Genomic DNA, 12,170 nt, shown 5'->3' on the forward strand with positions numbered 1-12,170 from the left:
GGGGTGGGGTGGGGTGGGGTGGGAACAGCTGCAGCTGGACCCACATCCTGATGAGTGCAGGGGGTGGGGGCAGGGGTAGCTCTGATTTTCCATGATTAAAAAAAAACCAAAATCAAATGCCAAAATATACAAGTATTTAGATTTTATTTCATTAATAGTGACTGAGGTGCTGGTAGGATTCCAAATTGCTTTAAAGTAAATATATCAATAAAACATTCTGTTCAAGCAACACCACACACACACGTTTCATTTAATCGTGGAAAAATGTGGATTTGGTGTGGCCTCACTTCTTCAGTATGTACCCCTTCTGAATTCTCTTCACCTGTTCCCACACCTCATCCCCGTGCCAGCGAGGACACTTAGCAATAACAAGCAGTATCTGCAAAGTGCCTACACTATTAAACACCACCAAGGCATAAGGCACCTGCCTAATAGAAGCTTGGGAGCTCCTTCAAGAGAGAGAAGTCCTGGCCATCTAGCACATAGTTAGCATATAAATCACTCTCCTACTTTGCCCTAACCTCTGAGGCCTTCTTCAGCAGTGCCTGGCTTAGGGAAGTCCCACATTGGTCAGAATATGTTACTGAACTCCTGCAGAGGAAACAGAATTGCCCACACCAGCTCTAAATTAAGGATTCAGATCAATCTGTTTGGATTATCACAAAATGGTGAGGGGGTTGGGAATATTAAACAATGCTTTTTGGTCTTCTCCTTGGTCCAGCCCAATATGAGTCTGTGATAATTGTCATATACTTACATGGCAGGATAGGCCAGAGGTAAGAATCTGAGAACATACCAGAACATGATGTAATCCAGTAGTCAAAATCTTGGCACAACCAAAATGAGTCACTGCTTCACCACATGATCTCTGACCAATTCAGATCAGCCTAATTTGAAAGCCAGGTGTGATCTCAGGAAAGAGTTCTTGCAGGAAGATATTAGACGCACACAGTACATTAGCATCAGCAACACAATTAGCAATTTATTAACCACCATCATTTGAAGATGTCTTCACCGTGGGGTTTGCAGGTTAAACATATTTAGAGTTCAGTCCTCAGGAGACTCCTGATCAAGTGTGCACAAATGTAATCTCCATGGGGATCCTTGTGACATTCCCAGTCACAAGACTGCCATGCACTAAGTGTTCTGTATAGGGGTTACACACATCTGCCAGTCAAGGGCACAATTCCCTAAGTTTATCTATTACTGCCAGTTGTTATGCCTGAAAAGCATTCAGTTAGGCTTCCTTGCTCATGTTAACAAAGCTGCCTGCCCTACTGCTCCTCGTGTGACCTCACTGGGATGAAGAAATCCTGCAACACACAAAACTGGCTATGAGGCAGTGTGAAGGAATGTTTCCAATGCTTCACCCTAAAAACATAAGTAACAAGACCTGCAAGAGAGAAAGGAGCCCAGGCCTGGGGTTTCTTCCCATGGGGAAGGCTGCTGGACAAGCTTGGGCAAGTCACTTCACTGCTCTGTGCTGTACTTCCCTGTCTGTGAAATAGGGATGATGCCACTTACCTCCTTTGAGATCTATGGATGAGGACTTAGTTATTGCTGAGAAGCAAGGGGTTTGCTGAACAGCAGCAGAAGCAAGTTATCTCCAACTCCATGAGAAAAGGGATCTGTACCACTCCCTGCATGCATGCTTCAAAACTGAAGGCACTTAGAAGGCACATTGCAGAGACAGCACCACACAGGCAGCCTGGCTTTTCCAGGCGAGTTAAAAAGTTTTCAGAAGACTGTACAGATTCCCCAGTTGTCAGGAATTTCAGAAGGGGGGTGGCACAGTACCACCAATGCTACTGTACAGATCCAGCCCAGAGACCCTGTACTGTAAGAGGAAGGGAGGAGGGAGCCATCTTTCCCAACTTGCTTAGTCCAAAATGTGGGCACATCTGCGTTTGAAGGAGCTGTGAAGCACTTCTGCCTGTCCTGATACTTTTACTTGAAAGATGCAGCCTTGAATAGAAGAATTCCTGGAACAAAATTAAAGAATGACCCGTACCACCAATTAGCAGGGGATCTGACTGTGAAGAAGCCAAAGCCACACACAGGTAGGTACCAATCTAGGACTACAAGAAAAATTAGTTTGTGGAATTCACCAGTAGAAGAGCACTCCAGGGCCTAACCACCTCCTATATTTACACCTGTAGGCATCTAGGCTGTCACTGCTGAGATGGGACATTTGCTGAGGGCCCAAGCTCAGGTGCAGGAAACCCCCTGGTTCAGCTTTCCTCCAGCCAGAACCGTCTCTGTACCATCCAGGGATCCAGGCTTCAACTTGCCAGCCAGAGAGCTGTTGGGGTGCAGGCGTGAGAAGCGCCCCAATGTCCAGATGGGGAAGACGTTTCGGTAGGAGGTGTAGCTGATGGCACAGGACTTGTTGAACACACCAGCGATGTTCTCCTGAACAGGGATGGAGACAGAAAGGAAACAAGCTCAGCAGGAAGATCTCAGGAAGAGGCCAGCATTCCTGCCAGCAGCACACTGGTAAGTCTTTCCATGCTGAAGCCACTGTGCACATTCATTCACAGCTACGCCATGGCTTATTCTGTGGCGTGCATGCGCACATCAGGGCTCAGGACTAACAGAACTGCATTTTTCACCCCCTAGCAGGCAAACATGCCCCTCATCTTCATGGTCACTCACATCAGAGTCATTACTCTTAATACAATCTCAGCCAACTCTGCTCTGAGCAGGCGGCACACACGGGATCACCCACCCATCTAAAAAGCAGAGCCACAGCTTTCATCCTTGGGAATCTCCAATATGGAGTCTGCCCTGGATCCTAAAAAAGATGTTTCTGTCAGAGGCTGAAAATTCCAAGAGAAGCAGGAGGGGAAAGCTTCCTCTTCACGGGCTGCCTTGACAGGATACTGATCCATGCAATTGCTCAAATCCCAGGCAGAGATGGGCTGTGCCACAGCCCTGGGCACAGCTCTGCATGATGCCAAGCCACAGAAGATTGCTAGCACCTGCCTCCGCGACAATGCTGGGGAGACACAAGGCCCTGCAACCAACCTTAGAGCTGAGCTGCACCCAGCTAGGAGGAGGTACCACCCAGCAAAGGCGTTGGGCCTAACAATTACAGAAGCACTATTTGTTTACATAAAGGGCAGCAGAGAAAGCTGAATATATGTAGGGAGAAGGCAGTGCTGTTGGGAGGACTAAGACAGAGACCTGTCTCCTTCAGAACATGCTCTCCATCACAGGCCTCCATCATCATGCAGTGCCTTAGGCTACCACGTGGCCTTGGACTCTCTTGGGTCCCTTTCTGCTACCTAACACTCAGATAACCACAGCAAGAGAACCACTCCTGGTACATACATTACAGCTGGTCCACTCAGCAGCATAGCACCCCACATCCCACACTGGCTCCCCACTCCACAAAGGTCCAGGTGAAGATCTCCATCGCCCTGCTCAGAACTGGCTTGGCAAAGGCTCTGCTCTCAAGATCCACTCTTTTGGCAGCCATAACTCTTCACAGCTACCACACCCCAACAATTACTTAATGTGGGTAGCTGTTAAACACAGGAAAAGCAGAACATGTCCAGGTGCTGGTTCTTGAACTGTGGGACTTATTGCCACAAGTATGGAGATTGAAGATACCACATGCCTCCACAGGTTTCCACCCACACAGCTGGGCTTCTGCTCCTACACGCCAAGAAAACCAGACACACAGAGCATGTGTGTGACCCATTTCTGTATTCAGTTCTCTGAGAACTTCTACAGTGCTGAGGAATGGATGCATTAGACAGGTGAGAGGAGCTGCATACCTGAGGCCAGTCACCATTGGGCAGCTGCTTGTCCATCAAAAGCTTGATGCCCTTCTCCAGCACCTCAACATCAGGATACCTGCAAAGCACAAGCAAAGAGGTGAACAGTCCTGACTCCAGGGAGCTAAACAAACAAACCACCCCCACATGTCCTCTGGGAACTCACATCCCCTCTACAACCATTTCTACACATCTGACACTTTGTCCCAGGCTTGAAGGGACAGAAACAACCCACCACAGTGAAGCTATGCAAAAAACATATCTGCTACAATGAGATCATCCTACACTACTCATCACAGGTGTCCCAAGACCATGAATATTGCAGTTGCCCTCCACAACAGGTAGTGGCCAAGGCTCTGCTGTCTGAGGCTGGAGAGGACAATGCTCTCAAGCAATGCGAGTGCTAGGTATCAGCAGCCTGCACAGCTATGGTGGCTCCTACCTGACGGCCATGAGTCCCAGCAGGGCCCAGCAGGTGTTGTGGATCTGGGATGTGGCACTCTGCACATATCTACGCTGCTCACAGGACTCAAAGTCCTCTCCCCAGCCACCATCCTCCATCTGCTTGGAGACCAGGAACTGGCAGGCCTGGGCCACCTCCTTGCACGCAGTTCTAAAGGGATAAAACAGAGGCACAAGTGTCACTATCAACAAAACCTACAGCAGGGTACCTCAGACCTGTAGGGACCACAGGGGACAGGGGCTCAGAGAAGGGAGGGTGACAGGGAACACTGTTCAGCTTGGGGTGGTTTTATCTGCAGGGTTTGGTTGATGGCTAATGCCAAGCACAAAGCTCAAGTGGGAAACACAGGATTTGTGGCACCCCCAGAATGGGAAAGATCCGCAGTATGCTTCCTGCCCCCTGCTAGTCCAGGCCAGCTCACAGGGGACAGGGACAGGGGTGGGAGCAGGCCTGAGTACTGCCCTCTCCCTGTGCGGCTGTGTGCTGAGGAAGCACTGGCTGGACTCTGGTCGGGGAAAGTAGAACAAGTACATTCCTCTCTGGGCTGGAACCTGAAGCACCAGAAACAGAGTTCAGTGAACCAGCCTGGCCTTCAGCCTGGCTGCAGTATGTGAGCAGCAACCCACAGGCTGGGGACAGCTTTCCTTAGTGGGCCCACAGCACAGCTCAGGATGCCAGCGTACACCTTGCAGGCAGGGACCAGGCTACCAAGCAGGGCCCCAACATTCAAAAGCCTAAGTTACTAAGTGGCAGTGAGTCTCTGCCCTCAGGATGGCATGAAGGCAGAGAGGGTTTCTGTAACCTGAAAGCCTCTTGGGCAGACTGGGAAGGGCTACGATCCAGATTTCACCAAGCTCCTCACCCTGCCCCCATCATGCAGCAGCATATTCCAGCCCCTGCTGCGCTCAAGGGACCCCAGTGGCATCCCTGGGCGGTGCCCTGGCCAGGAGCTAGATCCTCAGCCTGTCACACCCTGAACACAGATTGCAAAGCCTTGGCTGGGTCTCCTCACTCACCTGTCATGGTACATGTGCTGCATGCAGGCCAACGCCTCCAGACCAAACCAGGTGCCATATGTGAAACAGACCCCCCAGCTCCTGGCAGTGGAAGGGAGATCACCAATCAGGCGAGCAGAATTCCTGGCTGGGGCAGCACCTACCCCAATGCCCATGGAGCAGAATGGCACTGCTGGGCACCAGGGCGAGTGCTGCTGTGGCATATCACACTTTGGGTTATGCAGAGAGCTTACCCCAAGCTGTGGTAGGCACAAGTTGGGGTTAATCACACCATGCCCCATAACCATCCTCCCTCCCCCTACCTTCTCTTTTGTTTCAGCAGACTGTGGGACCTGAAGGTTCAAGTGACTCCAGGTACATTCCCACCAGGCCCAATATAACAGGGCTCAGCCTGAGCTGGGGCCCCTTTGCATGGCTATCACACCAAGAGAAATAACCAAGGCTGCTGGTGGTTCCAGGAACTGCAGGAAGAGGCCAGCTCTGCCACCGGGAGCCTGGGAGTGGGGGCACTGCTCACTGCCCCAGACTGCACCTGCCCCAAGGGCTGCTGGGAGCAAGCCTCTCCCCTTGAACAAGGAGGTGATACCACGTGCATGCAGTCACTCACCCTTCCCACGACCCGTCAGACCTCTGCATCCGGCGACAATACTCCAGCCCTTTCCACAGCGTCTCTCTAGGCAGAGGGAGGAGAGGGATTGATTTACTGTCCATCTACTCCCTACTCTGGACAGCCCACTGCAGGGTTACCTGGAAATTCCCATCCCCTCTGGGAGTGGAGTGGAGCCTGCCCTTATTAACAGGGTTCCTTGCCAGCTGTCAGGTGCAAAATGGCCCAGACAGACCTTTCCCATCTACTTCTGAGCTTCCAGACCAGCAGAGGGTCAAGGTCTGTGCCCCTGGGGCTCAAATGGAGATGGTCCCTTCCCACACCTCACCCAACAGTATCAGTACTCCAGAGCTTTCAGCCCAAGTCTCCTAAGGGGAAGTCATGTCACTATACTTTAGTGCCAGGGTCAAGCTGTCTGGGTCAGAGTGAGAGCATGACCTCAGCCTCTGCATCCAGAAACAGCTGGGCTGAGAGGACCGCTTCCTGTTCCTGCCAACATTCCCTCCCACATACTAGACAAACACCGTCCACTTCATACCCACAAGAGCTCTGCTTTGTGGCTCAGCAGGACCAGCTATGGTTTGTGGTCATAAAACATTCTCTTCCAGAGAGAGTGCATCCAATGCTGGTGTCACAGGGTAGCAAGGGGTGCCCCCCATTCCTCCCCACCCTACAGTACCTGTGCAACACTACCAAGGAGTAGATACCCACCTGGCAGACAAAGGCCTCTGCAGCAGGCAAGGGACCATTGACCTGTTGTGGCTCAACAAAGCCCATCCCCACATCAGGGCTAAACTTCTGCCTTGAGGACCCTGCTCCAGCACCTGGATTGCTAGGGTCTTTCCAGAGAGCAGGCTGCAGGACCAGGGCCCCCGTCCAGTGCATGTTAGCAGGTGTCACTGCACCTGAACTGCAGGTTTCATCATGCCTAGTTTGAAGCTCTCCCCCAAATGACCCCTCCTGGATCTGCCCTTACCTGATCTCCTGTGCCCTGTGTTCAGGGAACTCTTCATGGAAGTGTTTCAGCGCCTGCATGACTGCTGATGTGCACTCCACATAGGTGTAGTCTATCATAATGTCCCCTGCCAAAATGGAAGAGGAAACAGCTCTGAAACCCCAGACAACCTGCTGGAGACCCTGTCAAGCACTGACTGGGCCCCAAAACCCTGCCTGCATGGGACACACACACACAATGTGGTGTGCAGCAGGCACCATCCCCAGTGACAGACACTGGCCCCAAGACTGCATGCTCCATTATGCGTGAACCTGCCTTTGGGCACTGCTTCCCACAGAACTAGGCTGGCTTCCCCTCATGGCACAGGGCACCAGGAGGGAGACATGGAGACATTGCCCTTACCAAACACCTCTGAGGGGTTCAGCAGCTCCAGCAGCCGGCCACCCCGCTTGGTTTCATACGTGGCAAAGCCTCCATCAGAGTTTCTCATGCTCAGCAACTGCTCAGATAGAGAGAGAGGGAGACATGAGATCAGAACCAACTTTGTTCACCAGTGCTTAGCAGAGATTGTGGTTTCCACCATGGCCACTCCTCCTCAGAGATGACCATTTAGCAGCAGCCAGAAAAATGTTTATCCCTCTGCAAGCAGATGATTTATCTTACTGGCTTCTGCAGGAGAATTTTCTCCTTTATGAGCTCCTCAACCAGTTCTCCAAAGCAAAGCTGAGTTTCAGCAAACAAACAAATGAAACAAAACCCTCTTTCCTCTCCCAAACACTAGGACAAGAACCCCTTTCTGCTCTGCTCCCAGCACAGCAGTCTGGCTTCTCTGTGCAGCTAACTGTCCCCTTTAGAGTTTGCTTCCTCCTCCCTTTTGCCTTCTCTTCCGGGTGCTTCTAAAACCCCTAGTGCGACACTCTATCCTTAGCCAAATGCTCCACAGCTGGCTTCTCTTAACAGTCTGACTGTTCCTCTTTCAAAGGGTAATGTTACATGCCCTTCCCAGAGTGGCCACCTGGCCACCAAGCCTCCGTGAGCCAGCGAAGATGCTCACTTCTGCGCATCAGGCCCTCTGAGAGGATTTTTTTTTGTGCTCAAGTCAATGGTAAACAGATCTACTCTCCCTCCCGGATTTGGTCCTGCACTCTCTTGGATACAGCCCTACAGCTTCTTTGAAGTATTTCTTCTGGATCACATTTGGTGAGCCTCAGTTGATGTAATTTTCACATACAATGCTTGAATTTCCTTTGAACGGAGCGGTGTAGCCTCATGAGCAGATGCTGCTTCTTGAGCAGTGGCCAACGTTAAACTGTTCTTTGCAAGGAGTCTGTGTTGCAGGGCTTCATCTCAAAGCCCACACACCAGTCCACCAATCCCTCAGTAAATCCCATCATCAGGCAGCTGATTGCATTTCAGCCACCTACCGGTGGGAGTGCATAACACATGCCCGTAACCATGGGTAGGTAGCAAAGACGCTACCTCTGACTGTACATCTGCACTGGCTCTGCTCCCTGCACTCACACTGCCTTGTGAGTAGAAATCCAAAATGGTCCATCAGCTGCCTGCGGGGACTGAGAACAGGTCCACAGGCCATCAGCTACACAGGCATCTCCCAGTTCACTGCCTGTCAGGACTGATGGAGGAAGTTCACCACTTGCCCGTGCTCAGGAGCCCCTCAGGGCAGCATGTGCCGGTCGCCACCTGGAAATCAGAAGTGGCACCCACAGGCAGCGAGAAGCCCTGCACTGCTGGCCCTGCCTAGGCTCCTCCCTGGACTCCTGCCAGCAAAGTCCAACGCAAATTCATGTTTGAACTTAGCTCCATGCCCCAGGGCTCCAGTCACAGAGGGCATTTATACACATGCCCTGGGAATGGGAGTGGGAGTGCAAGCGTGAGCGGTGGGGAAGAGCTTTAATTAGAGCGGCTCTTGAGCATTTTGTGTATCAGCATCCCCATGCTGATGCTCATCGAAGGAGCTTTAGATACAAGAGTACTATGTATTGAGCATTCTGCATTTCTGCCAGTTGGTAGTGTGAATTCATACTGTGTTTATCTCCTGTTGCATCCTGTTGTTACACTGGAAAGGCATTCAGTTAATACGCTGTGGAAATGGCACCATTCCGTTTCGACTTGAGTTTCAAAGTTTCGACGGAACGGTGTTTCGTTTCAAATTTCATTTCAATTTGAAACAGCTGTTCCACTTTGTTTCATCGAAACAGTGACGCTGTTTCAACGTTTCACCCATACACTATAATGGGGAAGCTCAAAACAGCCTCTCTCATCGCAGCTGGGTTGAGTTCCTTTCCCCAGTCCGATCCTAGGGCTGAGCTGCCTTCCCCAGCCCGATCCTAAGGCTGGGGAGGGGAACTGAGCGATTGGGCTGAGTTGCCTTCCCCAGCCTGATCACAGCACTGGGGAGGGAAACTGAGCCCCAGTTCAATTCCCTTCCCTTGCACTGTGATCAGCTTCTCGCAGTCTGGCTGCGGGAGGCGGGGAGAACCAGGGCTGCGCTCCGGGCTGAGCCACGTGGGGCTGCAAAGCTGCTGGGAGTACAGCCCTGGTTCTCCCGTCAGCCACCACCTGGCTGCTTCAAAACTTGAAATGTTTTGACTAGTCTTGTTTTGTTTCAAGGCTGTTTCAAAGCCCTTTGTTTCAATATGATTTTGCTGTTTCAAGCTCGAAATGAGTTGAAACAGTATTGAATTGAAACAGCCAGCAAAATTTTGCATAGCCCTATCAGCTAAGCTTCCTAGTTTATGTTAAAAGCTGGCTGCCCTGTTCCTTCCTGTGGGATCTCACTGGGATGAAGAAACAAGTGCTAGAAGACAGAAAGACAATTGGTGCCATCCTGGGGAGTCCAGACATGGGTTCTTTTCCCAGGAGGTATTTGGTGCAACTGCTCTCCACTATGGTGACTTTGGGCTGATGGTGGTCAGGTTGTGACCTCTATGCTGACCAGCTAGTCGTCCATTTGGAAACCATTCAGATGGCTGAGGCTAATCAGAAGCCTGCCTGTCACGGGCTCACAGGCTTTGACTGTGCACTTGTTCCATTTCCCAGGCCAAAACTAGTGACAAATCATATACTAATACCTTCATTCTACTGAAAAAAGAAAAATCATTTTGCACCAACTCCATCTAAAGCAGTGAGATGCAGTTTCACTCAACACAGCGAGCTGCCAGATAAATGGACTGCAGCACACATTGCTGAGTTGCATTATCTGAGAAACAATTTTAGTCAGTTTTGATTCTATCCTGAGGGATCAACTCATGCGTGGGGTTTGAGATGAAGCCCTACAAACACACAAAATAAAACACAACATAGCGCTGCTCAAGAGGCACTTGCTCACAAGGCTGTTCAAAACAAGACCTAAGCATCTATAAAAAATAGATTACAGACTCACCATGTGTGATCCAAAAGGAATTCTCCAAAGAAGCCCCCAACAGCTCACAAGAATATAAATTCTTCATCCTAGGGAAGTTCCTATAGTTGTGGAGGGAGTCATAGACATGACATGCAATTTCCATGATGCTGAATGTTATCATCCCAAGTGGAAGGGTCATAGTGAAGTGAACGTGTGTCATCACAAGTTCAAGCTGTCTAGAAATAAGGCATCCAAGGATACACCTCTGACTACCACAAATACTGCTGCTGATCAAATGAACTTTCAGCATGTTGAAAGCTGAATATTCACAGCCCCTTACCACATTCACAGCATCAAAGAGGCGCTGGGGAGGGACATGCTCTGTTATGAAGGAGCATTTCTCCTGCAGCAGCATCACTGACTTCAGCCCCTCCGCAGTGCAGTCAGCCACGATCCAGCCACAATCCCGGGTGCTAAAGGGAAATCCGCCCTGCAGAGAATCAGATCCCATCAGCTCTAAATTGGCAATCATGCTTTCTCAGCCATGTTCTGCCTCTGCAAAGGGGGAGATGTGACTTTCTTGCCCAGCTTCTACCTCAATTACAACTGTGCTTGCGCTCAAGACCTGAGGAGAAATAGTCTTTCTAGCACACATTAGCCTCTATGGGCACCTATACACATGCAATAAGGCTGCGCTGATGTGCTATAATTACAGTGCATTGGAGCATAGTAATTACTGCACTCCAGCATCATGTGCATCAGCGTCCCTGTACTGAAAAATGGCAGCATGGGTGCTTTAACTAAAGCTAGTTCAACAAGTTTTAGTTACGATGCCCCTGCCATTTTTCAGTGCAGGAATGCTGATACACGTGATGCTCCAGGAACTTTAATTAGAGTGGTTCCAAGAGCCGCTCTAACTAAAGCACCGCCCCCTCCATGCCCTCCTCCCAGACCACGTCTATAAATGCCCTTTGTAGCTACCAGAAGCTGTGAAGCTAGGAAAATCCCTCATAGACAGAGGGATAAAAAATTATTGGGGAGGGGAAGGCCTGAGTGTGTGTACACATGCATGCATGCACTCCCCCAGCAGGTAAGTCTGTGGGGAAACTGGGGGCAGATCAAGGCCCCAGTGGTGAGGGAGGAAGTGGGCACAGGCAGGAGAAGGGGCTGGGGTGAGTGGGGCCCCGGCCAGGCCAGGTGGCGGGACAAAGAGAGCCCTGGGGGCATGTGCCTCCCTACCCAATCTGTTCATGGGACAGAGGTGGCTGCCACTGCGCATTGGGCTTTGTTCCCTGCTGCAGTGAGGGAGGGAGCGGGGCAAGGGCAGGCCCTGCAGAGCCAAGGCAGGGCACGGGACAAGAGCCGTGGGCAGGTTGTCTGGGGGGCGCATGGAGGGAGTGGCAGCTCCCACTGGGAAGGTATGGAGGGGCATATGCCCCAGATCTGCATGCAGGGCAAGGACGGGCTGCCGCTGTGGGATGGGACCAGGTTGGCAGCGGGCTCTACCCAACAGGGTGGGGTTGGGCCATGCTGTGCTTGGGGCGCACAGTGGCCCTAGGAAGGGGAGTTCGGTGTGCTATGGCAAATTTTGGGGTGGCCCCCTCCAATAACTCTCCTTCCAACACCACTGCCACCCAGCCTGAGCACAGCCCGGCCCAGCCCCCCTACCAGGAAGAGCCCAGCACAGCCCTGGCCCCAGCCCAGTGACAGCTCACCCCGCCCCACACAGATTCGGTGGCACACACCCTCCCATGCCTCCTGGGGTGCACATAGCAGCAGGAGCCGTGCCCCCTGGACAAGCCACTTGCAGCTCCATCCCATGCCCTCCCCTGGCTGTGCAGCAACTGCCCCAGCCCCAATCCCACTCCCTCCCTCACCACTGCGTGCACCCTTCCCCCCCCCCACTGCAGCCACTGGAAGCCTGTGGCCGGGCCACCTTGCGGCCCTTCCCACTGCCCCGCATTTGGGGGAGCTAAGCCCTGT

The 12,170-nt window shown here is 51.7% G+C and overlaps 1 protein-coding gene across 2 annotated transcripts in view; it reads right to left on the reverse strand.

Annotated features, from left to right (window-relative positions):
- Positions 1 to 1,884: 1,884 nt before the first annotated feature.
- LSS (lanosterol synthase (2,3-oxidosqualene-lanosterol cyclase)) overlaps positions 1,885 to 12,170 on the reverse strand; it is a 21,899-nt gene continuing 11,613 nt past the window's right edge. For both annotated transcript variants that reach the window (XM_019523281.1, XM_019523282.1), the window contains exons 13-20: positions 10,528 to 10,677; positions 7,226 to 7,322; positions 6,845 to 6,950; positions 5,869 to 5,934; positions 5,262 to 5,342; positions 4,225 to 4,395; positions 3,783 to 3,861; positions 1,885 to 2,412 (exon numbers count right to left, since the gene is read on the reverse strand). In XM_019523281.1, coding sequence (XP_019378826.1) covers positions 2,209 to 2,412; positions 3,783 to 3,861; positions 4,225 to 4,395; positions 5,262 to 5,342; positions 5,869 to 5,934; positions 6,845 to 6,950; positions 7,226 to 7,322; positions 10,528 to 10,677 — 954 coding nt within the window. In that variant the 3' untranslated portion in view covers positions 1,885 to 2,208. The remainder of the gene's footprint in view (positions 2,413 to 3,782; positions 3,862 to 4,224; positions 4,396 to 5,261; positions 5,343 to 5,868; positions 5,935 to 6,844; positions 6,951 to 7,225; positions 7,323 to 10,527; positions 10,678 to 12,170) is intronic.

Source organism: Gavialis gangeticus, unplaced genomic scaffold (genome assembly GCF_001723915.1).
Source record: "Gavialis gangeticus isolate Ggan-Ray unplaced genomic scaffold, GavGan_comp1, whole genome shotgun sequence".
NCBI classification, from domain to species: domain Eukaryota; kingdom Metazoa; phylum Chordata; order Crocodylia; family Gavialidae; genus Gavialis; species Gavialis gangeticus.